The sequence below is a fragment of the Gracilinanus agilis genome, chromosome 1, assembly GCF_016433145.1.
Source record: "Gracilinanus agilis isolate LMUSP501 chromosome 1, AgileGrace, whole genome shotgun sequence".
Classification (NCBI taxonomy): Eukaryota; Metazoa; Chordata; class Mammalia; order Didelphimorphia; family Didelphidae; genus Gracilinanus; species Gracilinanus agilis.
In genome coordinates this window covers 270150880-270176300 of record NC_058130.1, presented here as the reverse complement: position 1 = coordinate 270176300, position 25421 = coordinate 270150880, and the positions used below count along the sequence as shown (strand labels likewise).

At 38.1% G+C, this 25421-nt stretch overlaps 1 protein-coding gene across 4 annotated transcripts in view; it reads left to right on the top strand.

Moving 5' to 3' along the window:
* PEMT (phosphatidylethanolamine N-methyltransferase) overlaps nucleotides 1-25421 on the top strand; it is a 194442-nt gene that overhangs the window by 147721 nt on the left and 21300 nt on the right. For all 4 annotated transcript variants that reach the window (XM_044661709.1, XM_044661691.1, XM_044661700.1 and 1 more), the window contains exon 5: nucleotides 14213-14324. In XM_044661709.1, the coding sequence (XP_044517644.1) occupies nucleotides 14213-14324 (112 nt within the window). The remainder of the gene's footprint in view (nucleotides 1-14212; nucleotides 14325-25421) is intronic.

The following is a 25421-nucleotide window of genomic DNA, read 5'->3' as shown; positions in this document are numbered from 1 at the left end:
TTGTGGATTGGTTGATGCTTGCTAGATTTCTTCATATAATTATGTCTTAAATTACAGTACTTTTCTCCCTGATTTTTTTTAATATTCCATCTCTATTATTCAGTTCTGAATTCTTACCAGTTTAATTTCTAGATTACTTACTCCCCCCCATGGTCCCCTGGATTATGGAAATTCCCCACTTCTATTCCTATAATTTTTTACTTGGCAGTAATAAGATTTATAAGAATCACAAGTAGCTTCTCATGAGGAAATGATTAGAGACCCTAGATCATAGGATTAGAGATCCTAGGATCATAGAATCATGAGATCATAGATTTTGAGCTGGAAAGGGTCTTTAGAGGCCAATCTAATCCACCCCCTAAAATTTTCAGCTAAGGAAACTATGGCCCTGGAAATGTAACAACTTGCTCTTGACCATACAAGTAGTTAGGGACAAAGCCAGGTTGTGAACCCAGGTTCTTTGTCACCAAATCCAGCACCTTTTCCAGTGGCCACACAGAGCAAACGCTGGCTTGTGGTACCTCCTTGCTCTCCCTTACCTTGCCCTCTGGTTGGTATGGGATGTGGTTATGGTAGACTTCCCCTTCTCTGGTTGGAAGGAAGGAGCCCATTAAAACCATTCTCAGCCTGGTCCCTAGACTTGCCTATTTTGAGCAGAATTGGCCTAGAAATGCTGAAGGAACATTGTGTTTGGCATCAAATGTAGGGTGAGGTACTTACCCAAGGGTTGTGAGTCACTCTTCTCAAATGAGGTTTCTGTGCCAGGCAGCTCTACCTGCACAGCAGTATTGGCATCATCACCTCACCCCTACCACCATAATGCTACTTCCTGCTTCTTTGGAAGAAAGCAGTCCTCAGGGCGAACACCTCAGGGTTTCCTCTGCCCTTTGTGCCTTGACAATTGCTATGATGCAGCCAGCAAAAGCCCCCACTCTCACTCTATCTGGATCTTAAAGTAGTGCCCATTGTCAAGGCTCTTTGCCCTATTTTTCCACTTCTGATTAAGCAGAACTGGCCTCTTAGAAGGGGAGACAAGTCATATTTTTTTCTAGAAGAGAACAAGGTACCTTTAAATTTGATAGCCATTATATTCTCAGCCAGGAGGAATGCTTAAAAATTTTTGAGGATCTCATATTTGTCCTATATGAGTAGAAAATGTGGTAGAATTATGGAATTTAACAGGGCTACTTTTTTGGAGAAAATATAAAAGTGGGCATGGTTTAATTCTATTATTCTCATCCCTTCCACTGTCTCATTTACTGGTTTGGACTTTCCTTTTATAATGATTTACCCAAGTCCTCACTTACTCTCTACTTCATCCCCTCAATCTCTACTTTATAACAGGACAGTTTCTCTAATCTGGGTAAGTTGAAGACATCATTTCATCCTCTGTTCCCAAATTATACATTTGTTTTTCTTTTTTTGAGACTGGGTCTTCTCATCTCTCCTAGACCAGAAAGGCTTACATATCCCAATACTAATCAGTGTGGAAGCTTTAACCTGCTCCATTTTTCTCATTTAGGCTAGTTCACCTATCCTTACACAGCCTGGTGGGTTCCCAAGGGCTCCACCATGTTTGTTCTGTACTTTACTAAGACATTCATATTGGCTTTAGCCCTACTGCAACTTAGATTCCCCAAACTCAAGTGATCCACCAGCCAGCAGCAGAGATCACAGGCATATGCCACCATGCAGAGCTTTATTTGCTTTTTAATAGGGGCCTTCCCCCACAAAAGTTCTTACCTGATATCTCTTCAGAATTTGCAGGTATCTTCATGTCTTTATGAAGGCCTGGCTAGCAGAACAAAAGCTCTGGGAGATTCTATCAATCTGGCAACACCCCAAATATGGTCTTAGTCAGAAATTTTGCTTGGCCACCCAAGGTCTAGTTGTGTCCAGAAAAAGCACATTCCTCACAAATTTGCCTATTAAGTAATGAATTCTTTGTCTCTGATAACCCATGAAGTAAATTTAAAAAAAAAAATTCACTGCTGTATGGCCTCCTTCTCTTAGTATTCCTTCAGGGATGAGATGAATAGCAGAAAAGAGAGAAAAGGATGAGGATTACATACTTTTTAGACTATCTATAAACATTAATTTAATTATTTATGAAGTCAATAGACATTAATTTAATTATTGGCATCCTCAAGTGCCTGGCACTGATTGATTGATATGAGCTCTTTGTCTGACAACAACAATAGAACTACTGGAGAAACTGAACCACATCAGTAGTGACCTCTTATAAGATAATGACAACATGGTAAAAATAGGCATATGCAGAGTGGATGAAATGTAACCTCTAATATCATTTGAGTTGAGTCTTAATGGAAGTTGGGGGTTCCCAGAGGTTTAAGCATAGGAGACAATTCATGCAAAGGCGTGGAAGCAAGATGGAGTGGCATAGGAGAGGAAGAGCAAAGAGGTTAGTAGGTTATCAGATATGTAGAAGAGAGTAAAATGTAAGATCAAAAATGCAGGAAGGGGCTAGATTGTGAAGAATATTAAATGCCAAACAAAGCAATTTATATTTGATCCAAGAGGTAATAGAAACTCATTGAAATTTATTTCTTAAGCTATCATATCAAGCAAACAAATATTCATTAGTCATTTACTATGTGTCAGGCCCTTAACAATACCCAAAATTAAATTAATGTTTATAAATACTAATAATAACAGGGTTATGTGATCAGACCTATGTTTTAGAAAAATCACTTTGATAGCCAAGTAAATTGGAATGGGGGAAAGAGAAGTGAAAGGAAACCAGTAGTTTGAATGAAAGGTAATGGTGTTGCAGAGAGGGGAAGAGAGATGGATAGATGGATGGATGGATGGATGGATGGATGAACGGGCAGATGAATGAACAGAGAGATAGATAGAAAGAAATAAACACACATACATATGCGTATATATGTGTTTATTAGTTATCTTACATGTGTATACACATATATAATGCAGTGGAGGTAGAAAGACAAAGGTGAAGGCTTAGACTACTGAAAAGCCTTCTATATAGGTATGTCTCTAGAAGAGCAACATCATAGTAATAAAACTGACTGTATCTTAACAGATAGGAAACAACTGATTACTGAAGTAGAAATGCATTTCTTAATTGGTTTTCTGTATGTAATTAGTCAGACAAGAGAAAAGGATAAAATCAATATCAAATTAAAAGAAAGGAGAAAACAATGTGTAATTATAACAGTTCTGGCCCAATCTATTTTAACAAGCTTCAGTTCAGTCATTTTTCAGTCCTCTCTGACTCTTCATAACCCCAATTTTGGGTAACAAAGATATAGGAATGATTAGGTGTTTCTTTCCTCAAGGTCATTTTACAGATAAGAAAACTGAGGCAAACAGGATTAAATGACTTGCCCAGGGTCACACAATTTGGACTTAGGAAGGTGAGCCTTCCTGACTCCAGACCTGGCACTCTGTCCACTCTGCAACCTAGCAATGTACATTTTAACAAAGCTATCAACTCAAAAAAATGGGGAATCAATAAAGGTGCACAGTCACTGACTTTGATTTTTACCACTTCTTATAGTAGGTTTTGATGTAAAAGAGTCACACTATAACTACAAGGCCAAAAGAGCAAGGAAACCGTCTCAACCAACAAACACTTGATTAATTTGCTAGTTGACATTCCACATGACGGCCAAGAGGAGCTCTGGTTTAAAAGAACAAATTCACTTAAAAGAACATTAGAATTAAGATGGAGGAAGACCATAAGCAGAAACATCTCATAGAACTATGAAAAGTAAAAGGGGAAATAAACCTGGTGAAAGTTTGGTATGAACCTTAAACAAGTCATCTACCTAAAGAACATCTATAGATTTCCACTGGAAGGAAGGCAAAATAGATGCAAAATGAGTTGCTTTCATAACAGCCTAATCTCTTTACTGATAAGCTACTTTCAGCTGCTACATTTGGATTCTGACATCTCACTACCTGATGAAATGGTCCTGAAGATAAAGCAGGATAGAGCTGATAGACTTAGCCAAGTATGTACAGAAAAAAATCCACATTGAAAATATCTCAGAGAGACTGGCACCAGAATAATGATGATATGATGTACTGTATCACTGCCAAATAAAGCCAGTGACAGTGGTAACTACAAATATGTAACCCAGCTCTCTCATCACCGTAAAATATTTATGAGAATATTCTTTTGAGAATATCTTGAATGAAAATATGAAAGGGAAATGGGTAATCTTTCACAGAACATTTCCTATAGAGAATATGTCTTTCCAGGCACATAATTGATCAGCATGAGGTATAAGAAAAGCAAGACCTTCTGTTTGTTGGTTACATAAAAACATTTGACTGGAATAAAATCTAGCCTCTCCTCCATTAAGGTATTTTTCATGTTGTATTAGGAATCAAAATCATGAAATCAGAAAAAACTTAGATACAAGTCCCATCTCTGACACATACTGGATTTATGATCCTGGGCAAGTCATTTTAACTTTTTGGTGCATAAAAGATGACAGCCTCCATTGGTAAAGGAAATTCCTCAATGAGAATGCCCTGAAATGAAATGAAATCACAATTTCAGGCCCTGTTCCTATCCCTAGCCTGTGTTAGGATCATGTAATATTCCTTAATAAATGCAACCACAGGCATAAAACTTTGTCTCTGTCTCCTGACTGCAGCAATGGTGAACTAGACCTCTTACCTCTCAGCAAAAATGATAGTCTAGAGTGCATTGATGCCAGTATGTTGTTGTGTTTTTTTTATTTTTTTATTTTTAAATTGAACAAATACCAAGTGCACATTTCCATATGCAATGTTGAAAAGAAGATTGTATATAAAATTAAGAATCTCTTATGTAGAACTTGCTTTTCTTTTTATATCATAAATATTATGAGTATATAATAAATTCTTCAAAGATATCCTACTTGTCTGTGTTTCCATCTGGTCTTTTTTCTGTTTTCTTCTCATTTGAGGGATGGGATAAGGGGTGGAATTTCTATTCCTAGCCCCTCTTGCCACCTACCCTTCTATTGAAATGGTAGGGGGCACTTATAGGTATAGTCAAGCAAAACAAATTCCCATATTGGCCATATCCAAAATAATTTTTCATCTTGAGTCTACCATTTCTGTCAGGAAATAGATAGCATCTTCAGTATTCTGGAAGTATGGCTGGCTATTATATTGATGAGAATTCTTAAATCTTTTGAAATACATTATTGTATAATGGTATATATATCCTGGTTTTGCTTCCTTCTACATCAGTTCATACAAATCTTCCAAGGTTTCTTTAAAACCATTCCTTCCCTCATTTCTTGTAACAAATATTATTCTATCATGTTCATATACCATAATTTAATCAAACATTCTCAAATCAATGGAAATTTTCCCAGTTACCAATTTTTTGCCACCACAATTATTTGACATAATTTTCTTGATCCTTTCCTTTTCTCCCTCTACCCTTCTTTTTCTGAGTTTGTGTCTTAGACATTCCTTGTTCCATAATCATTCTTTATGATCAAAAAAAGCAAGTGAGCTACACTGCTATTCCTACCAGCAGATAGCAGTTGGAAGAACTTTTCCATGGCTCCCAGTTCAAGCAATGTTAACACAAAGTGCCTATAATAGTAGCTTCTCATGGTAACAGGCAGACCCTTTTTTAAAAAATCAGTTCCTAGAGTCTTGAAAAATCCAAATTCTTCTTGAAACTCCCAGTTCCCTTTTCTTTCATCTATATAACAATCAGCATAATTCATTTTTATTTGCATGAAAGGAAGAACAGCAGGTCAAATTGGTCCATGATATTATTTTTTTAAGTCTCTGAGTCAGAGGAAGTAAAACACAGGATGGGTTTTGCAAGTAAGATTGTGGGGCAGAGTCAAATTCACAATGGGCAATGACCAGAGGGCAAGAAGACATTTGTTCAGAAGTGTGCATAATACCATGCATTTGAAAAGAGAGGAAGCACAGGCCTAGATTTAATCTGAGTGGACTCTGGATGAAAGGCTGTCCTAGCTCCAAGATTCTCTTATCCAGATGCCAACAGAAACAAGAGCATCAACTATAGCAGTGATTCCCAAAGTGGGCACCACCGCCCCCTGGTGGGTGCTGCAGCAATCCAGGAGGGCGGTGATGGTCACAGGTGCATTTGGGGGCAGTGAATAACTGTAAGGGGTCGGTGATAGTATGTGACAGGGGGCACTAAGTAATATTTTTTCTGGAAAGGAGGCGGTAGGCCAAAAAAGTTTGGAAACCACTAATCTATAGAGATTGCATTGAAGAAACTTTTGGAAAACCTTAAGAAGCATATCTTTGAGACAAAAAAAATGCTGGCATTAAGCAGGAGGGGTAAAGAGATAATAAAATACCCCCAAAAGTTACCAGTGAATAATAAGATCTGCCTCATTTATTACAAAAACAAGTCTCTTGGGGGCAGCTGGGTGGCTCAGTGGTTTGAGAGCCAGGCCTATAGGCGGGAGGTCCTAGGTTCAAATCTGACCTCAGACACTTCCCAGCTGTGTAACCCTGGGCAAGTCACTTGACCCCCATTGCCTACCCTTACCACTCTTCTGCCTTGGAGCCAATACATAGTATTGGTAAGGGTTAAAAAAACAAACAAACAAGTCTCTTGCAATGGGATTTTCTTTTACATGTTAAACCTATTACTTGAAACTTATTTCAGTTGATTTCATCAAGAGAAAACTTGAATCATGAATGGGGCTTTACAAGTTTTGTTCATGATGGTCCCAGAACACAGATCAAAGCATTTTTTCCCTTTTTCCTTATTGTCCTTGCTTTTTGGGGAGGAGGGAGGAAACACAGCTAATATGGAAATATGTTTTACATAACTTCATCTTTATAATGGGAATCTTATTTCTTGCCGCTTCAGTAGGTGTGGGCAAAGAAAGTTAGAAATAAAAATAAAATTAATGCAAAAATTTTTTTGTTCAGCAGTCCTAACAAAAGGAATCATGTAGATTAGGTAAGATTGTGTTTCAATGAATATTGTTTTTTTCCATGTTTTGGTCATAATTCTAGCCATAACTAACTTATCATACTTTTTTCTATCAAAGGATTTGATTAAGCTTGGCATCTCATCGAGTTGATCAAGTCCAGTTGTTTTCTTAACAAAGGGCGTTATTGCCACTTCTCAGTCTCTTGGAAGGATTTAAAAAAAATTTATACTAGCATCATGAATTGACTAAATAATACACATTACCTAATTAATAGTTTTATGTGCCTTCAACTTGAAATGTATTTTGAAAAAAGTGAATTACTTCTGATGTGCAAAATCATCTTGGTAAATCAACATACCTCAGCCTATCCAAAAGAAAGAATTAAAGGAAAACTAAAATGAAAGAAGGCATTTCTGCCTTGAATTCCCTAATTTTTGGTATGGTAAAAAGCCTAACAAGTCTTCAATTAAAATACTGGTTTTCAATTATTGAAAAGCATTTCATTCTAGTTATTGTGTAACAGTCCTGAGTAAAGGATCTCATATCACATTCTATTGTGTGAATGATTTTCAAATGTCAAATGCTCAAAATATTGTACACAGATCGTAGATATGGCCTTCTCTTGAAATAACTGGTTTAAGCTAAGTTGTGCCTTAGGATTGCCTTCAAAAATCTATTAAAATTATGTTTTGCATGAACAAGTTGCTCATGTATAACTTGCATCAAATTCCTTGCCTTCTTCTTGAGAGAGAAAGGGGAAGAAGGGAGGAGAGGATTTGGAACTCAAAATTTGAAAAAACAAATGGTACATTTATTTTTACATGAAATTAGAAAATAAAATATTTGAAAAAAAAAAAACCTATTCAGGAGGCAGCTGGGTAGCTAAGTGGATTGAGAGCCAGGCCTAGAGATTGGAGGTCCTAGGTTCAAATCTGGCCTCAGACATTTCCCAGCTGTGTGACCCTGGGCAAGTCACTTGACCCCCATTGTCTACCCTTACCACTCTTCTGCCTTGGAGCCAAAACACAGTATTGTAAGGGTTATTAAAAAAAAAAAAACCTATTCAATGTAAAGGTTACAGACATGTTCCATAGTATGTGAATAGTTATTAGACCTATTACTAATTCACAGATAGCCAAGGCAGCTAGGTAGTGCTGGGGAAAGAGAGTTGGCCTTGAAGTTAAGAAGACCTGAATTCAAATTGACCCTCAGACACTTTACTAGAGGTAGACAGTCAATTAACCTCCATCTCCCTTGGTTTCCTCATCCGTAAAATGAGGATCAAATGAGATAATATTTGTAAAGCACTTTGCAAACCTTAAAGCACAGTGTAAGCATCCTAACTAAGGAACAATGAAAAGCCCAATTTGGCCATATTGCAGAAGGTAGGAGGAGTACTAAAGTCCAGAGGAAAATGGAAAAACAATTTGCATCCAAATTGTGCAGAGAATTTAAAACTAAACAAAGGCGATTATATTCTATTCTAAAGGCAGTTGTTGTTTTAGCCTTTCAGTCATATTCAACTCTTCCCAACCCCATCTGGGGTTTTCTTGGCAAAGATACTAGAATAGTTTGCCATTTCCTTCTCCAGCTCATTTGGCAGATAAGGAAACTGAGGCAGACAGCAGTGAAGCGACTTGCCCAGGGTCACACAGCTAATAAGTGACTGGGATCAGCTTTGAATGTGGGTCTTCTTGACTCCAAGCCCTACCTCCCTAAAGGTAATGGATAGCCAATTAGGCTGGTTGAGTTTGTAAAGTAACATGGGTCAGTTGAAGAGTTCTAAAATAAAAGGAAATTTGTGCATTCTAGAGCAGGTGCTTTGGATAGCCCAGTGGAAGGTGCAGAGTACAATTTAGGTAGATGAGAACGAGAGATGGATGTTCTTCAACAGTTAGTAAACCTGCCGATAAAGGCAGATGATTAAAAGGTTTAAGGATTGTCCTGGGTCCAGGCTCATACAGTCTCCCTCAGTTGCCTTATTCAGGCATTGCTGCTGATTTCTTTGAACTCCCAGAAGCCTGGACTTGAATATATACAAGCATCTCCATAGTGCTAGGTCCCAGAAACCACCGAGATCCTAGTGACAGGGCAAAAGATGATGTGTTTCAGAAGAAAAACATTTGCTTGATCACATGGTTCGAAGGGGATGTGATTGGGGATATAAACTCTAAATGATCACTCTGTTGCAAATATTAATAATATGGAAATAGGTCTTGATCAATGACACATGTAAAACCCAGTGGAATTGCTTGTTGACTATGGGAGGGAAGACGGGAGGGAAAGAGCATGAATCATGTAACCATGGAAAAATATTCTTAATTAATTAATTTGGGGGAGGGGAAGATGCTGTGTTTTAAGACAAATGAGTGGGCAAGAGGCAGTGGCTAAATTGGTAGATGAATGGGAATTTTGTAGATACAATAAATCTAGGTAGGTGGCCCAGGATAGAAAGAGCTGGACTAGAATCAGAAAGACCTGAATTCAAATCTTAGCTCTTAACAATTGTCCATCTTCATTTCCTCATCTGTAAAATGGGGATAATAATAGCACCTACCTCCTAGGGTTGTTGGGAGGATGAGATATTTGCAGAAATACTTTATAAACCTTAAAGCATGATGTAAATGATATAATGATTATGATGATGATGGTAGTTTACCATAATGATGGTTTTAGCAGTGGTTTTAGAACCAATTAAGGAATTCAGAATATTCAGAACTGGTTGTATTGCCAGAGGCAGAGAATATTCATTAATAATTCAAGTGTTTATGTGGTGGCAGTTTTCTAGTAGAGGACCACTGGAATCTATGCTTGGATCTGTACTGTTTAACATTTTTGTCAGTGATTTGGATGGAGTCATAGAAGGCACCCTGATTAAATCTGTAAATGATCCAAAGCCAAAAGGGAGAAGTGGATTACACATGGATGATAGAGTTAGGTTCTGAAAGATCTTGACAGAGTAGAGTATTGGCTTCTGTCAAATATAGTGAAATTCAATAGGGATGGGAAAAAAATCTTGTTGAATCTGTAAGGGCCTGATATCTAAAATATAAACTACACAAGAAGACCTAAAGCCATTTCCCAGTAGATAGTCAAAAGATGTGAACAAGTGGTTCTGAAAAAAATTGCAGACTACTAAAAAACCATTAATAGTAAGATAAGATTAAATCAAGACCACTTTGAGGTTTCACCTCACATAGCAAATTGGCAAAGATAACAAAAGATGAGAACAACTGAGGTTGGAAGGGTTGTAGAAAGATGGACACATTGCTGTTCTGGCATACTGCTGTTTGGTTGATGGAGCAATGAATTGGTCTAGTCATTCTGGAAAGCTATTTGGAATTGTGTGAAGAAAGTGTCTAAAGTTTCCATACCTTTTGACCTATAAATCTCACAACTGGGCATATACCTAAGGAGGCCAAAGATAGAAACGTCCCTTGAGTACAAAGATATTTATAAATAATAGGGCTTTTCGTAATAGCAAAGAATTGAAAACAAAATAGATGTCCATGGATTGGATAATGGCTAACTAGATTATGGATACTTAATATTAATTTGACCACATTGTTTCCAGGAAGAACAGACCCCAATTCTACCAATACAAATAAAACTCAGTGTATCAATGGATTCTAATTCATTTTTAAAGTCTAATTTAATTTAAAATTTTAAAGTCTAATTTAAAGTCTTATTCATTTTTATGCCTCTTAATTATATATCACAGTCATTTCTGTAAATATCTAGACTGAATCTTAACATTGCAACACGTAAGTTAAGCAAAAACATCCAATTCGGTGTTCTGACAGTGTCCAATAGTTTGTTTATATGACATTCTGCCGATGGACCCTTATTTTTCTACAAAGGAATTCTAAGGCCTTCTTTGAAGTAATAAGAAACAGATAATGAGGCCAAGTACCTGGCCAAAGAAACTGATGAAAGACTATTTCAGAGAAGGGCAAAGAGAAATCCTGAAAATTTAGAGGAGAGGAAGGTGGATATAACCCCTTCTGACTGGGCTTATGCATATTCTCAGTGAAAACACACACACACACACACACACACACACACACACACACACACACAGAGTCTACAGTCATTCAACCCTGTGGGTAGCCTAAACATTGCCACACTCTCACTGTCAGGTTAAGAGCTCTGGGGAAGTTATGTTTCTCTGTCCTTTGGGAGAACTTGTGGGGGGCAGAAAAAAATAATTTAAACTCTCTACCTGCCAGTCTAGAACAGTACATTCATGTGGCCTTTCTATAGTCTTATTATATTTAACTTCAAAGAGAAAATGGCTTTTCAAGCAATGTAACTATTCCCTCAGAATCCATTTAGTAAAAAACAAAACACCTATGTATATGTCTCAGGTTCTGTTTTCATCTTTTAAAAAATCATAAAATTTGAACAATAACACCTTAAAATTCAACATAGGGTCAAAAAAAGCCAACTACTTTTAAAAGGCTACCTTTTTTTTCTGAGAAAGGCTATTCAATAAGAGAAGGCAGGTTAGGTGACTCAGTGAACTGAGAGCCAGGCCTAGAAGATGGGAGGTCCTGGGTTCAAATCTGATCTCAGAAACTTCTTAGCTGTGTGACCCTAGACAAGTCACTGTTGCTCAGCCCTTATCACTCTTATGCCTTAGAACCAATACATGATATTAATTCTATTTTTTCAAAAAGAAAAAAAACAAAATGTTCAGTGGCAAGATGTGTGTTGTACAACCACAACTGGGGGAAATTTTTTAACTTCAAAAAGGGTAGAGGTAAACATAGGAGACAAACTAGAAAATTTAATTTATATAAAATTGAAAAGTTTTTGCACAAATAAAATCAGTGCAGCTAGATTTAGAAAAGAAGCAGTATGTTGGGAAAAGTCATTACACAAAGTATATCTGATATATCCAAGATATATAAATACTAGTACAAATCTATAAGAATAAGAGCCTCATTCCTCAATAAATAAGGGATCAAAGGATATTAATAGGCAGTTTTCAAAAGAATAAATGCTCTCTAGCAACCATAAGAAAGAATGCTCCTGAAGCACTAATAATAGAAATGCACATTAAAACTTTTGCTTCACTTCATACTAAGGTCTTAGCAAGTAGAGAGAAGGGGCAGATGCAAGAGATGTGGAAGCAAAATGTACAAGACCCAGCAATTGATTAAATATATGTTAGGGAAGTAGAGATTCACTTGAAGTTGTGAGCATGTGGCTGACTAGTGGTACCTTCCACAAAAATAGGAAGTTTGAGAAAGAAAAGATAGTAAGTTCTGTTTTTGTACATATTGAGTTTAAAACGTCTCCAGGATATCCAGTTTGAAATGTCCACTAGGCAGTTGGGTGATGTGGAACTAAAATTTAGGTGAGAGACTGGGCATTGAATCTATAAATCTATGAGTCATCTGCATAGAGAAGATATATAAAGCCATGAGAACGAATGAGAACCGCTAGAAAGAAAAGAGGAGAGAAATCCAGGACAGTGTTGGAGAACAACTGTATTTAGGAGATGTGATATGGATGATAAATCAGAAAAGGAAATGAGAAGGAGCTGTCAGAGGAAGGAGAATCAGGAGAGTGTAGTGTCACCAAATCCCAGAGAGGAGAAAGGTTAAGAGGACAATTGAGAAAATACCATCAGAGGAGTGAGAGAGAGGGTAAGGGAGGGAAGGGAAGGGAATCAGTGTAGGTGATTTTCTAAGAGCTTGACTGTGAAAAGGAAACAAAGTACTATATAGGAGAATTCTTGAGGGGAATAAGGGCTCAAGTTTTTAAAGATGAATATTTCAGTATGGAAAGAGCCAGTGGATAAAAAGAGAATAAAGATAAGAAGTAGGGAATGGGACCAAAATGGTGAATGAAATAAATTCCTCATGTGCAATGATGACTATGACAGGGAACCAGTTAGGGAATTCCATGAAGCAGTGAGGAGCCAGTTAAGCTTAGTAGATAATATAAATTTATAATGGACTCTCTTTACTTGGTTATATGACTTTCTTCAGCAGAATTCAGAAATATGCATTTGAGGCAGGGTGACACACAGATTCAAGGTAAAAGGCTGGAGCAGAATTTATTAATACATCATCTAAAGTAAAAAAAGCAGGCGTAGCAATCATGATACCAGGATTCAGAAGTATGTGAATAGGGGCAACTAGTGGATAGAGAGAGTGCCAGGCATGAAGTCAGGGAGACCTGGGTTCAAATCCAGCCTCAGACACTTCCTAGCTATGTGACCTGGGCAAGTTATTTAACTACATTTGCTTAGCCCTTCTGACTTAGAGTTGTTTCTAGGACAGAAAGTAAAGGTGAAGAAAAAAAAAGAAGCATGTAAATAGAAATGGAAACGTCAGATGGTAGAGATAACCCAGTATTGGACATCACAAGAATGGTGGTAGGAAAAAGGGGCAAGAGATTCAGCAAGAGTGTCAATGATGGAATCAACAGAAACTGAAAGGTAGAGGCTGAGCTGAATAGGGATGACAGGATAGAGATAAATAACAAGAGAAAGAGGTTTTTATCACAGCAGAGAGTAAATGAATCACAGAAATTAAAAAACAGAAAGGAGCAGGAATGAGGTAATTGCCTAAATTTGGTGTGGGTGATGATTACTCCAAATTCTGGGGCATAGAGGTATTGGCAGGAGAAGGTGCTGTCCTGGCAGCTGAGCCAGTTAATAATGGGTATTTGAGTCTCTCTCAACATATTTTGTGTCAGCTCTATAGTCTCATCCCAATGGGGGTGACAACCTAACTTGAGACAAACCCTGAATTCCTAATCTCTTAGACATTGGAAGGGCAGGCCTTTAAGTGTCTTTGGCAGCTTGTAGCCTAGGATCTTGGATGAATTTAAGTTTCTTTCAATATAGACCCTCTTCTGAGACTACATAGTCAGAATTAGAACCCAGGTCCCTTGATTTACAGACCTGTCCTTTTTCTTATTACATTCCTTGGAATGAACTGTTGGTTTATTTTTGAGTTATTGATTTTTAATTCTGGAGAGACGTGATCCATTCTGCTGTAAAATCATCCTACCTACCTACCTCCAAAGTCATGTATTACTTCATAGTGTTCAATGAGAACACATGTTGCCTTGTGCCATCTCTGCTATGTATAGTATATTCCCTCAGTGATGCTGTCAACTCCTCCTGGAGGGCAGATGTCTTATACATCTTGCCCTTCTCCAGTTCTCCTTGTCCTTCCTATTCATTTGGCAAGTGTTAGGCATATAGCAGATGGTAATTAAATATTTGTGGCATGAATAAATGACCTTCCTGGCCCTGTTTTTGTCCATAGGTGATTACTTTGGAATCCTGAAAGAAGCAAGAGTGACAACGTTCCCATTTAATGTTTTGGATAATCCCATGTACTGGGGGAGTACAGCCAACTATCTGGGGTTGTCAATCATGTAAGTAAAAATGTACATTTTATCTTTTCATTCTAATATGAATCCCATTCATCTTACTATAAGATACCAAATTCTGCTATTAATTATACTGTCATTTAAAATTCATCATGTGATCATTTATTTTTCAAGTATTATATTATTTTTATATCAGGGTCCTGGATTATAAAGACCCAAATTAGTTCCTATATATTAGGGAGAATTCCTGAGCCAGGTTTTAAACCTGGCTTCTTTCAATCTATAGATTTTTTTCATTCTCTTTATCCTGGGAATAGGGTCCTTTCACAGACTGACTAATAGGAAAGTGCTGCAAAGATACTTTTCTGGTGTATGTGACCTGTTCCCCTACCTGCGAGGCTGGAAGGGGTGGATAGGTTGATAGACCACCCCTTAATTAAACTACCACTAATTAAAGATGGCTTGTGATGTCCAAGAGAGGGAATGAATAACAAAAATTATTCATTAAAATTCTGTTTACTAAGTTCCCTTACCCAGCTCAGATCTTCCCTGATTCTGAGAGAGCTGGGGAGATCTATACCGTTTTACCAGTTATGATGCTGGCCTAACTAATAAACCTGATATAACCAGTAAACTTCTATTCTTACGCAAAAATCAGTCCCTCAAGATAATTTTAATCATAATAATTGTTAATATTATTAGAAATCTCCTTGATTGATGATAAATATCCCCATTTATTGTCACCAATTGTTAATTATTATCAATTATTGTGTCTAAAACAGTTCATGGAACATAGTAGGTGTTTAGTAAATGCCTCTTGACTGTAGTTAGTGAATGCTTGTTGACTGATTGGCAATAATCTCCTTATGTGAAGAATACATGATTTATTCAGAATTTGAAATGTAAAACAGACTTTAGAGGACACATTTTGCAAATGAGAAAATTGAGGTTCAGAGAAAGGAAGTGGCTTTCTTAGATTCACATAGTAATGATAGAAAACAAACTAAAACCCAAGTCTCTAATTCCCAATCTGTTGCTCTTTCCTAGGCAGCACTATGCTTCTTTGTTCTCCTATAGCAAGTGCCTTAATAGAGAGATAATTAGTAAATATTTACTGATTGATTTCAGCTACATAAAGTTAGTCATGACATTTTGATTTTTTAAAGAGGAAATCCCTAGTAAATGCTGAAGTATGGTCACCCAGTCAGATCTCATGGTGACCCACATGGGAAGCCTCAAGATGTTGATATTAAATATTATTGTAGAGCGGCAGGGAGGGTGTTTTTATAGTCAGGCTGATCCTTTTCTTCCCATAGAGGGGGGAAAAATCATCAACTACTTAATCACTTTAAATGTCATAATGTTCTTGAGAACAGGATTGTCTGACTTTGAAGCTAACTCAACGACATTAGGCAAAACACTTCTTATCTTTGGGAATTCATTTCTTCCTCTACAAGATGAGGACAATGTGGTAGGTAAAATGGTGGAGCAAGAAATGCTCAGAACTCTCCAGCCATCCTCCAATCTACCACAAGAAAATATAACACGAGGAAGATGAATAAAATAATCTCTAAAGACTCCTTTCAGGGTAACATTCTATGATTTTCTGATTTTCTCTTGACCAAGGAGGATGGGGCAGGTGTGGACTCAGCTGATGGTAGCTAACATTTACATATTGCTTAACATCCATCATATCATTTGGGTCTCACAGTATCCCTGTATATATACTACAGATATTATTTTTCCTAGGAGATTGAGACCCAGACACTTGAGTGCCTTGTCCTTTTTTTTTTTTTTTGAATCTTTTTTTATTGATTAATTCAGAAAACCTTTCCATGGTTACATGATTCATGCTCTTACCCTCCCCTCCTCTCACCCCCCTCTCATAGCCCACACGCAATTCCACTGGGTTTTACATATGCCATTGATCAAGACCTATTTCCATATTATTGATTTTTGCACTAGGGTGATTTTTTAGAGTCTGCATCCCCAGTCATACCCCCATCAACCCATGTAATCAAGCAGTTGTTTTTCTTCTGTGTTTCTACTCCCACAGTTCTTTCTCTGGATGTGGATAGTGTTCTTTCTCATAAGGCCCTCAGAATTGTCGTGGATCATTGCATTGCTACTAGTAGAAAAGTCCATTATTGTACCACATCTCTGTGTATAATGTTCTCCTGGTTCTACTCCTTTCACTCTGCATCAATAACTGGAGGTTGTTCCAGTTCACACGGAATTCCTTTGAGCACAATAGTATTCCATCACCAACAGATACCACAATTTGTTCAGCCATTCCCCAATTGAAGGACATTCCCTCATTTTCCAATTTTTTGCCACCACAAAGAGCGCAGCTATAAATATTTTTGAACAAGTCTTTTTCCTTATGATCTCTTTGGGGTATAAATCCAGCAGTGGTATGGCTGGATCAAAGGGCGGGCAGGCAGTCATTTAAAGCTCTTTGGGCATAGTTCCAAATTGTCATCCAAAACGGTTGGATTAGTTCACAACTCCAAGCATTAATGTCCCAATTTTGCCACATCTACTCAAACATTTATTACTTTCCTTTACTGTCATGTTAGCCAATCTGCTCGATTGAGGTGATACCTCAGAGTTGTTTTGATTTGCATTTCTCTGATTATAAGAGATTTAGAACGCTTTTTCATGTGCTTATTGATAATTTTGATTTCTTTATCTGAAAACTGCCTATTCATGTCCCTTGCCCATTTATCAATTGGGGGATGAGTGCCTTGTCCTTAATAATACATCCAGAGGCAAATTCTTAATTTAGGTTTTCCTGGCTCCAAGTCAATCACTTTATCTGTTTTTATAATTGCTCCTGATGCTAGACCTGTCATTTGTCTGACCAACAGTAGGTGTTTAATAATGCATGTTAATTGATTGATTCCTTTCTTCAGTCACTCTGCCCAGTTACAAAAAGGCTGGGTCCATTGGCACCCAACAGCCCCTGACAGGCAGCCTTTTCCCACTTATTTATGTGGATTTTGCTCTGTCCTAGACCCTGGGTGTATTTAGGAGTTGGCTAATTGTCCCTTGGAAATAATTTCTACTACAAAACAGCAGCATAGATTTTAGTGACGGTTTCGGTCATCAGTTTGAAGATATTGGGAAGGATGGGAAGATCTATAAAAGGAAACAGACAGGGATTCCAGCAGCCTGGAGACAAAGAAAGCCAGTAGCTTATGCAAAAGTCTATTTCATGAATTAGAAGTTAGGTCTGCCTATCATTCAGGAAGAAGAAAAAATGATGACTATTGGAAGATGCATTCTAAGTGTGCTCCCAGCTCATTGAGAATAAGTAAACCTTCCTGCAGAAACTAGAAGGATTTTTTCCACCGTTAATAGGAGAAAAATCCTCTTGGGGCCCTTGGAGATGGTAACTTTCTGTCAGTGGGGAATGCTTCAGGAGCCCAGATCCCCAGGTGAGTTGCTAAGTAAGCCTCAGGGGCCCTCGAGACAATGACTCCTACTTACTCTTCTGAGAGGGAAACCCAGGGTTGACACTGTCTGGAACAATAGTGGGTGATAGGGAGGATAGATGGTGGCTTGTCTGAGAGCCCATTAAAGATAGGCAGTATTTCATGCAGACCTCACATTGCTGACCAAGCAGGATTCCTCGTAAATCTTCATTGAAGGCCATCTGTCTCAGCCCCCAGTGCCCTTCTCTGCATGGCTTCCAAGAGAAAGAGGAGAGGAATTGCTGTGGATTTTATCAAGACCCAAAGAACTCCCTCACACACACACACAGAGTGGCCTATGTGGTATAAGCCTAGGTCCTTGGTTAAGAATCCCACCAGAAACTCTGCCATTATTTACTTTCTTTAATGAAGAGAGAAAACTGGAGCAACGTAAGAGCGCTGGGGGGCAAAAACTGTCATGCTGAGAGGAGGATGTAGAAGGAATTGGTGGGAGATCCTGAAAGGAACCTTGAAGCCCTTCACCATTTTTCTGGGCTTTGGGTGCCAGGAAGCCAGGAGCCTCTTCTTAGTTTTTTTCTCTCTAGTTCCAGGTCTCGATTTCCTCATCTTCTAGGATAGGACTAGAAGTGGCAGATACTCTCATGATCCCTAGATAGATTCAAGAAAGTCCATCTTCTGGTCGGCATCAAGGGTAATTAGAAAATCTTGAACCCTTGGACTTCATCTCCCAGAATCCTTTCTCCTTCATCCATATAGTGTCCTTCCCTGTCCTCACTCTCTCTTTTTTCCCACATGCGCAGAGGGGAAAGCTGGCTTTTCTCAGGCTTTTACTTTTGTCTTCTTATTCCTTTTACTTCAAGTTATTATTAATAAATCTTATTAAATATAATACTTGGAGTACTTGGATATTCATTTTTAATTTTACAGACATGGGTAAAAATCAAGTGTTATGAATAAAGAAAATAAGAGAGCTAATTTGGCTGGATGGTATTGTACATGAAGGGAAGTAATGTGTAATACAGCTTTAAACAAAGGTTGAAGCCAGGTTGTGAATGAAGCATTAGACATTTCTCCAATTAATTAGATCTTTATTTCAATAATTATAGTTTTATAATTGTTCTTAGGTAATTTGTATGTAATTCTTTGAAGATTCCCATGTAGTTGATGGATTATAGTTATTGTAAATGAGATTTCTTTTTTATGAAGCTTTCTTGATTCTTAATGTTAATAAATAAGAATGCAAATCAAATTTTTAAAAAGGCCATCTTCTCACCCTTTCACTTGACATACGCAAAGTTGGAGAGAGATGCCCCATCAGAAAGGGGCATGGAAAGTTAAACCATTCAGATAAATAAATACCTGTACATGTCAGGCAGTGAACTAAACAAAAGCAAGTCATAAGCCAGAATTTTGGAGCACTTAGTATGCTAATATGCCAAACCCCAAAAACTATTGTTATTGGATTTTTGTTTAACTCTTACCTTCTATCTTTATATCAGTTCTAAAGCAGAAAAGTGGAAAGAGCTAGGCAGCTGGGCTGAAATAACTTGTCCAGGGCCACACAGCTAGGAAGTATCTGAGATCAAATTTGAACCCAGGACCTCTCCAGGCCTAGCTCTCAATGCACTGAGCTACGCAGCTGCCCTCTTAGCATTTGTTTTCTAAAAATTTGAGTTCCAAATTCTCTATCTCCTTCTCTTCCATTCTCTATCCACTCTGCTACCTACCCCTATTGCTGATTTTTAACTAAACCACAAACTCAACCAAAGTGGTTTTTTAAAATTTATTTATTATGTTTTGCATGACTGTACATGTATATAATCTGTGCCAAATTGCTTGCCTTCTGAAGAAAGGGGGGGGGGGAGAATTTGAAATTCAGCACTTTTTTAAAGAATGTTAAAAATGTTTTTTTCTTGTACTTGTGAAAATTAAAAAAAAAAATTTAAGTACTTCTTTTCCTGATGCCCCCTCCCCAATTCAGTTAACTAGTTCAAACTAAATCAGAATCAATGGTCTAAAATGTTGCAAGAACATCAAAATATCTCCTTTTTTTGTCAATGAGAGGCAACATGGTGTAATGGTTATATGAGCCAGCTTAGAAGCTAGAGAGATGTGGGTTAAGGTCTTATTTCTGAAACATTCTAGCTTTGTGACACTGAACAAATCACTTGATTTCCAAGTGTTGTAGTACAGTAGTGTCAAACTGAAATAGAAATGGATCCCTGCCATCCCAGTTACATTTAAAAAAAAACAAAAAACCCTCTTACTTTCTGTCTGAGAACCAGTATGGAGCCCAGGGCAAACGAGTGGTAAAGGCTAGGCAATTAGAGTTCAGTGATTTTTCCAGGGTCATTCATCCAGGAAGTGTCTAAAGCCAGATTTAAATCCAGGACTCCCATCTCCAGACCTGGTTCTCTAGCCACTGTGCTATTTAGCGACCCCTGATCACAAGACTTTTTTTTTTTTTTTAAAATCCTTACCTTCCGCCTTAGAATCAATACCATGTATTGGTTCTAAGGTAGAAGAGTGGTAAGGGCTAGGCAATGGGGGTTAAGTGACTTCCCCATGGTCACACAGCTAGGAAATATCTGAGGCCAAATTTGAACCCAGGACCTCCCACCTCTGGGTTTGACTCTCCATCCACTGAGCCACCCAGCTGCCCCCCCCATTCCCCTGATTTTATAAGCTGTTGCACTGAGACCCAAAAAGTACAGCCCAGTGCCACAAGTCACAAAGTCAGTGAATGCCACTAGGAACTCTAGCCTAGAAAACAAGATTAAAACCCCCAATGGTGCCCATAGCCCTGGGAAAGGTGTGCCTTTGCATGGAATCTTCCTCTGGGCAGGAGTAATTCTGCTCAGGTTACTTGGCCTTTTTTTTTGTTTTTGTTTTTTTGTTGTTTTTTTTTAAACCCTTGTACTTCGGTGTATTGTCTCATAGGTGGAAGAATGGTAAGGGTGGGCAATGGGGGTCAAGTGACTTACCCAGGGTCACACAGCTGGGAAGTGGCTGAGGCCGGGTTTGAACCTAGGACCTCCTGTCTCTAGGCCTGACTCTCACTCCACTGAGCTACCCAGCTGCTCCCCAATTACTTGGCCTTTTGAGGAAGTAAATAAGCATGTTCTCAAATGGGAAACACACAGCTGTGGTTTATTTAGACTTTCAACATGGTTGCTCACTTAAAGTTTTGTGTTATGTTTTTTTTTAAGTTGAATGTTTTATTATTAATAGGGAAGTAGCTTAGCGACCAGAAATAGGGACCATTGGATACTTCTTTGGGCACTGAAGTATAAACAATAAAATCCCCCAAGGACTGCTGCCAAGGCTGGTTATAAACATTTCTTATAAATGATCTAGGAGAGAGGAGTGGTTATGACACAGGGAAAAGATTTAGGAGTCACTGCTGGTTCTATTCCCTACAGCATCAGTCCCAGAGCTTTTATCCATCAATGTCTATTTGTGAAGTACCTGTTGTATGGATGATACAAAAATATTCACATACACATAGGAGTGTACACAAAACAGACAAAATAAAAACAAGGTAATTTTGGCAGGGGTGGCCCTAAAACCTGGAGTAGGAAGGAAGTTGGGAAAATTTTCTCATAGGAATTAACTTTTGAGCTGAACCTTAAAAGAAAATAGGGATTCTGAGAGGCACAAGTGAAAAAGGGATGCAACACAATTCATGCAAACATATGAATTGAGAAAGAAAAGGCCACCAAGAAGGGTACCAAATTATGAGATCCTAGAAAATTCCATGCAGTTTTGGGCACTTTACCTCAAGGGAGACACTTGGAAAGAAGGACTAGTGCAGGGGTCGGCAACCTTTTTGGCCGTGAGAACCATAAGTGCCACATTTTTTAAAATGTAATTTCGTGAGAGCCATACAGTGCTCACAGTGCGCGCTCCTGTAACAGCGCCTGAAAAAAATTGACTTTATGGCTCCTGCAGAAAGAGCCATATGTTGCCGACCCCTGGACTAGAAGATGGGTGTTTCGTGTAAAGAAAGACAAAGAAATGGCCTTCTCCATATGAAAACATAAAGGAGATATGATTAAGAAATCTTGCAATAGGAGTTTGAAAACAGACTGACATTCTGGAATTGACAAGACCCAAAGGGGACAAACATCCCCTGTTGGGCCCAAGAAGAGATTTGGACTATCTTTGAATTGAGAGATGGACTTGAATCAGATTGAGGTGTTAAATGTGGATTTTTAAAATTAATATTTAATATCTCCAAAGTATAATATTTATAGAGATTTATTAATATTTAACCAGAGACCTAGCGAACACAGGGAATGTTCCCCACTCAATTCACATGGAAGAAAGAGGGAGAGAGGCATTTCCCAAAACTTATATACAATCACACAAAAAACACATGTAAATAGAAAGGAAAAGGAATTGTGGGTAATACAGAAAGGAATTTTGGGCAATGAAGTTCCAAGGGTTCAAGATTTTCCGACTGTGCATTCCCCCTGTGATCCTTTGGGAGAGGGCATTCCCCCATGCTTATATACAATCACGCAAAAAAAATGCACGTAAATAGAAAGGAAAAGGAATTGTGGGTAATACAGAAAGGAATTTTGGGCAATGCCGTTCCAGGGATTCAAGATTTTCTGACTATATATAAAACTCATAGGAGTGTTAAAAACTCTCATTTGGGGGCAGCTGGGTGGCTCAGTGGATGGAGAGCCAGGCCTAGAGATCCTAGAGGTCCTAGATTCAAATCTGACCTCACACACTTCCTAGCTGTGTGACCCTGGGCAAGTCACTTCATCCCCATGGCCTAGCCCTTACCACCCTTCTGCCTTGGAACCAATACATGGTATTGATTCAGACAGAAGGTAAGGGTTCAAAACAAAAACCAATCCTTACCTTCTGTCTTAGAATTGGTACTAAGGGACAGGTAGGTAGCTCAGTGGTTTGAGAGTCAGGCCTAAAGACCAGAGGTCCTAGGTTCAAATCTAGTCTCAGACATTTACTAGCTGTGTAATCCTGGGCAAAGGTGTAATTAAAATCTGCTCCCCAGGACTCTCTCTCCCAGCATTCCATGGTCCTTCTCACATTATGTGCTAACGTAGGGAGGATATAAGTTTTGTGTAGCCCCATCCCTCTCTCTTTTCCCCTGATTGGAGCTGTGGAAGCCGGCTTTTGGGGCAGGTAGGAGAACTTAGTCACGTGTGTTTATGTTTGTTAGATAATTAGGTTTGAACTTCTATTTCTTTTAGTTTATTTTCTTTCTACTTCATGATTATTAATAAACTTTATAAAATACAATATTTGGAGTTATTGGATATCAATTTAAATCTTACAAAAGTCATTTAACTCCCATTTCCCTTCTGCCTTGGAACCAATACACAATATTGATTCTAAGGTGGAAGGTGAGGGTTTAAAAAAAACTCATTTTTTATCTTTATTTTATTCTAATAACAAATTTCCACACAATTTTTCAAAGTTATATGATTCATGTTTCCTTCCCTCCCTCCTCCCTCCCAGGGTTGACAAGCAATTCCACTGGGTTATACATGTATTATCAAGTAAAACATGCTTCCAGATTATTCATTTTTGTAAAAGAGTAATCTTTTAAAACCAAAACCCCAAACCATATACCCAAATAAACAAATGATAAATCATGTGAAAAACTCATTTAAAATAAAACATAGTCTATCAGAGGGGCATCTTCCAAGATTTGCTGTAGAAGGAACTTGTCTTCTAATGAAAAGTTGAACCAGATTATCTTTCTAAGATTCTTTGATTCAGTGAAAGATAGAATGTAGGTTTGTGCAAGGGTATGGGATTATTATCATCATCATTATCATCATCATCATCATTGTAGAAAAGAATCTTGTTTGTATTCAGCTCCCATTCTATTCTCTGAGCCATAGTACAGTAGAGTAGGTGAGGGGGAAGACGGAATCAGGGCAAAGAAAGGCCCAGAGGAAAGAACCATTCTTCTACTAACATCAGATCATCCATTGTCTCAGAAAGAAAATCAACTCTCCTCCCACACACAAACAGGTCCTCATCTTATTTTCTGTCTTAATAGTAATTAGGAGCTGTGAATCTAGGAACCTAGATTCTTAATTTTTAAAATTTAATTTAACTTAATTTTTTTGGGTAACCCTCCTTTATCTCCCAGTGTCTAAGAGTAATTAGAACATAGAAAGGATTTAGGAAATATTTGTTGAATCAAATTGCCTTGTCACCTACCCAAAACACTCTCCCTGTATGACATACAGAACCCTCTTCAATGAGGGCAGCTAGGTGGCTCAGTGGATAGACAGCCAGGTTTGGAAACAAGAGGTCCTAGGTTCAAATCTGGCCTCAGATACTCCCTAGCTGAGTGACTAGACCCTACATGGGAAAGTCATTATCAACAACAACAACAACAAAATGTCATTAAATTCCATTGCCTAGCCCATACCTCTCTCTTCTGCCTTGGAACCAATACACCATGTTGATTCTAAGATGGAAGGTAAGGGTTTTTACTAAAATACCATTTTAAAAAATTTATATATATTATTTTATAAAAAATAAAATCCTATTAGGACTCCATCTGACCACTACTGTTGTCTCCTGAATTTGTTTTAGTTTAAAAAATTGACAAAAGCATATAGACACGGAGGGTATTCTCCTACCTCTTTCCACCTTACTGACCCTGAGAGAAAAAAAAGTGTGTATTGGCTCCACTTTAAAACTGATGTTATAACTCTGGGAGTGGGGAAAAGGGGAAGGAGACAGTATGAATCATGTCACCTTGGAAAACTTATGTGTAAATTTGTTACTGGTATAAAATAAAGAAAAAAATTATATTATTTTTTTTTAACTGATGTTACAAGACTGTGGTGCCCTTGGATCCAGTGCCAAAACGAAGCAGAGTTTCCACTGATTAGAGCCTGTTGACTTTGAAGCTGGCAGGCTAGGGACCTCCCTCCCTCGATTCATCCAAAACCATTAGCCCATTAACTGCTAACCTGTAAGAACCAGCTTATTCCGGCCCAAGAATCAGAAGGTAACTATAGAAATAAATTGGGGAAACAGTATGACAGCAGCTATTTGTAGAAACAGGAAGCAGATGTGGCTGTAGGGTCCCTCCGCCTTTGTCACCAAGGAGCTGTTCTTTCTCATTAGACTTAAAAGTCAAAAATAAGTCTTGTCCATGAAAAAAACTTTGAATGAAGAGACAACGGGATTTTCATTTTGATTTGTTCTCAGCCAGGTCTATGGGCCCTTCTGCTTAGATAGATACTGAGGAACTTCTCATTCCCCTGCCCTCTCCTGTAACAAGGGCAGAGCCAAAAGTGCAGTGACAATTGTGGGGTAGGAGAGGAGAGGTCACCAAAAAAAAAAAATTCCCAAATCCTTAAACTCTACATTCTTATTGAGCCAAGAAATAAGAACTTGGAGCAGAGTGCAAAATTCACTCATCAGGCTCAGTGAATAGAGCACTAGCCCTGGAAATGGGAGGTCCTAGGTTCAAATATGACCTCAGACACTTCCTAGCAGGGTGACCCTGGGTGAGTCATTTAACCCCCATTGCTTAGCCCTTACTGCTCTTCTACCTTGGAACCAATACGTAGGATTGATTCTAAGATGGGAAAAAAAAATTCACTCACCACTCAAAGGCCAATGAAGTTTCTGTCTATATCTAGGCACCATAAAATAAGGAACTATTTTAAATATATATATATATATATATATATAT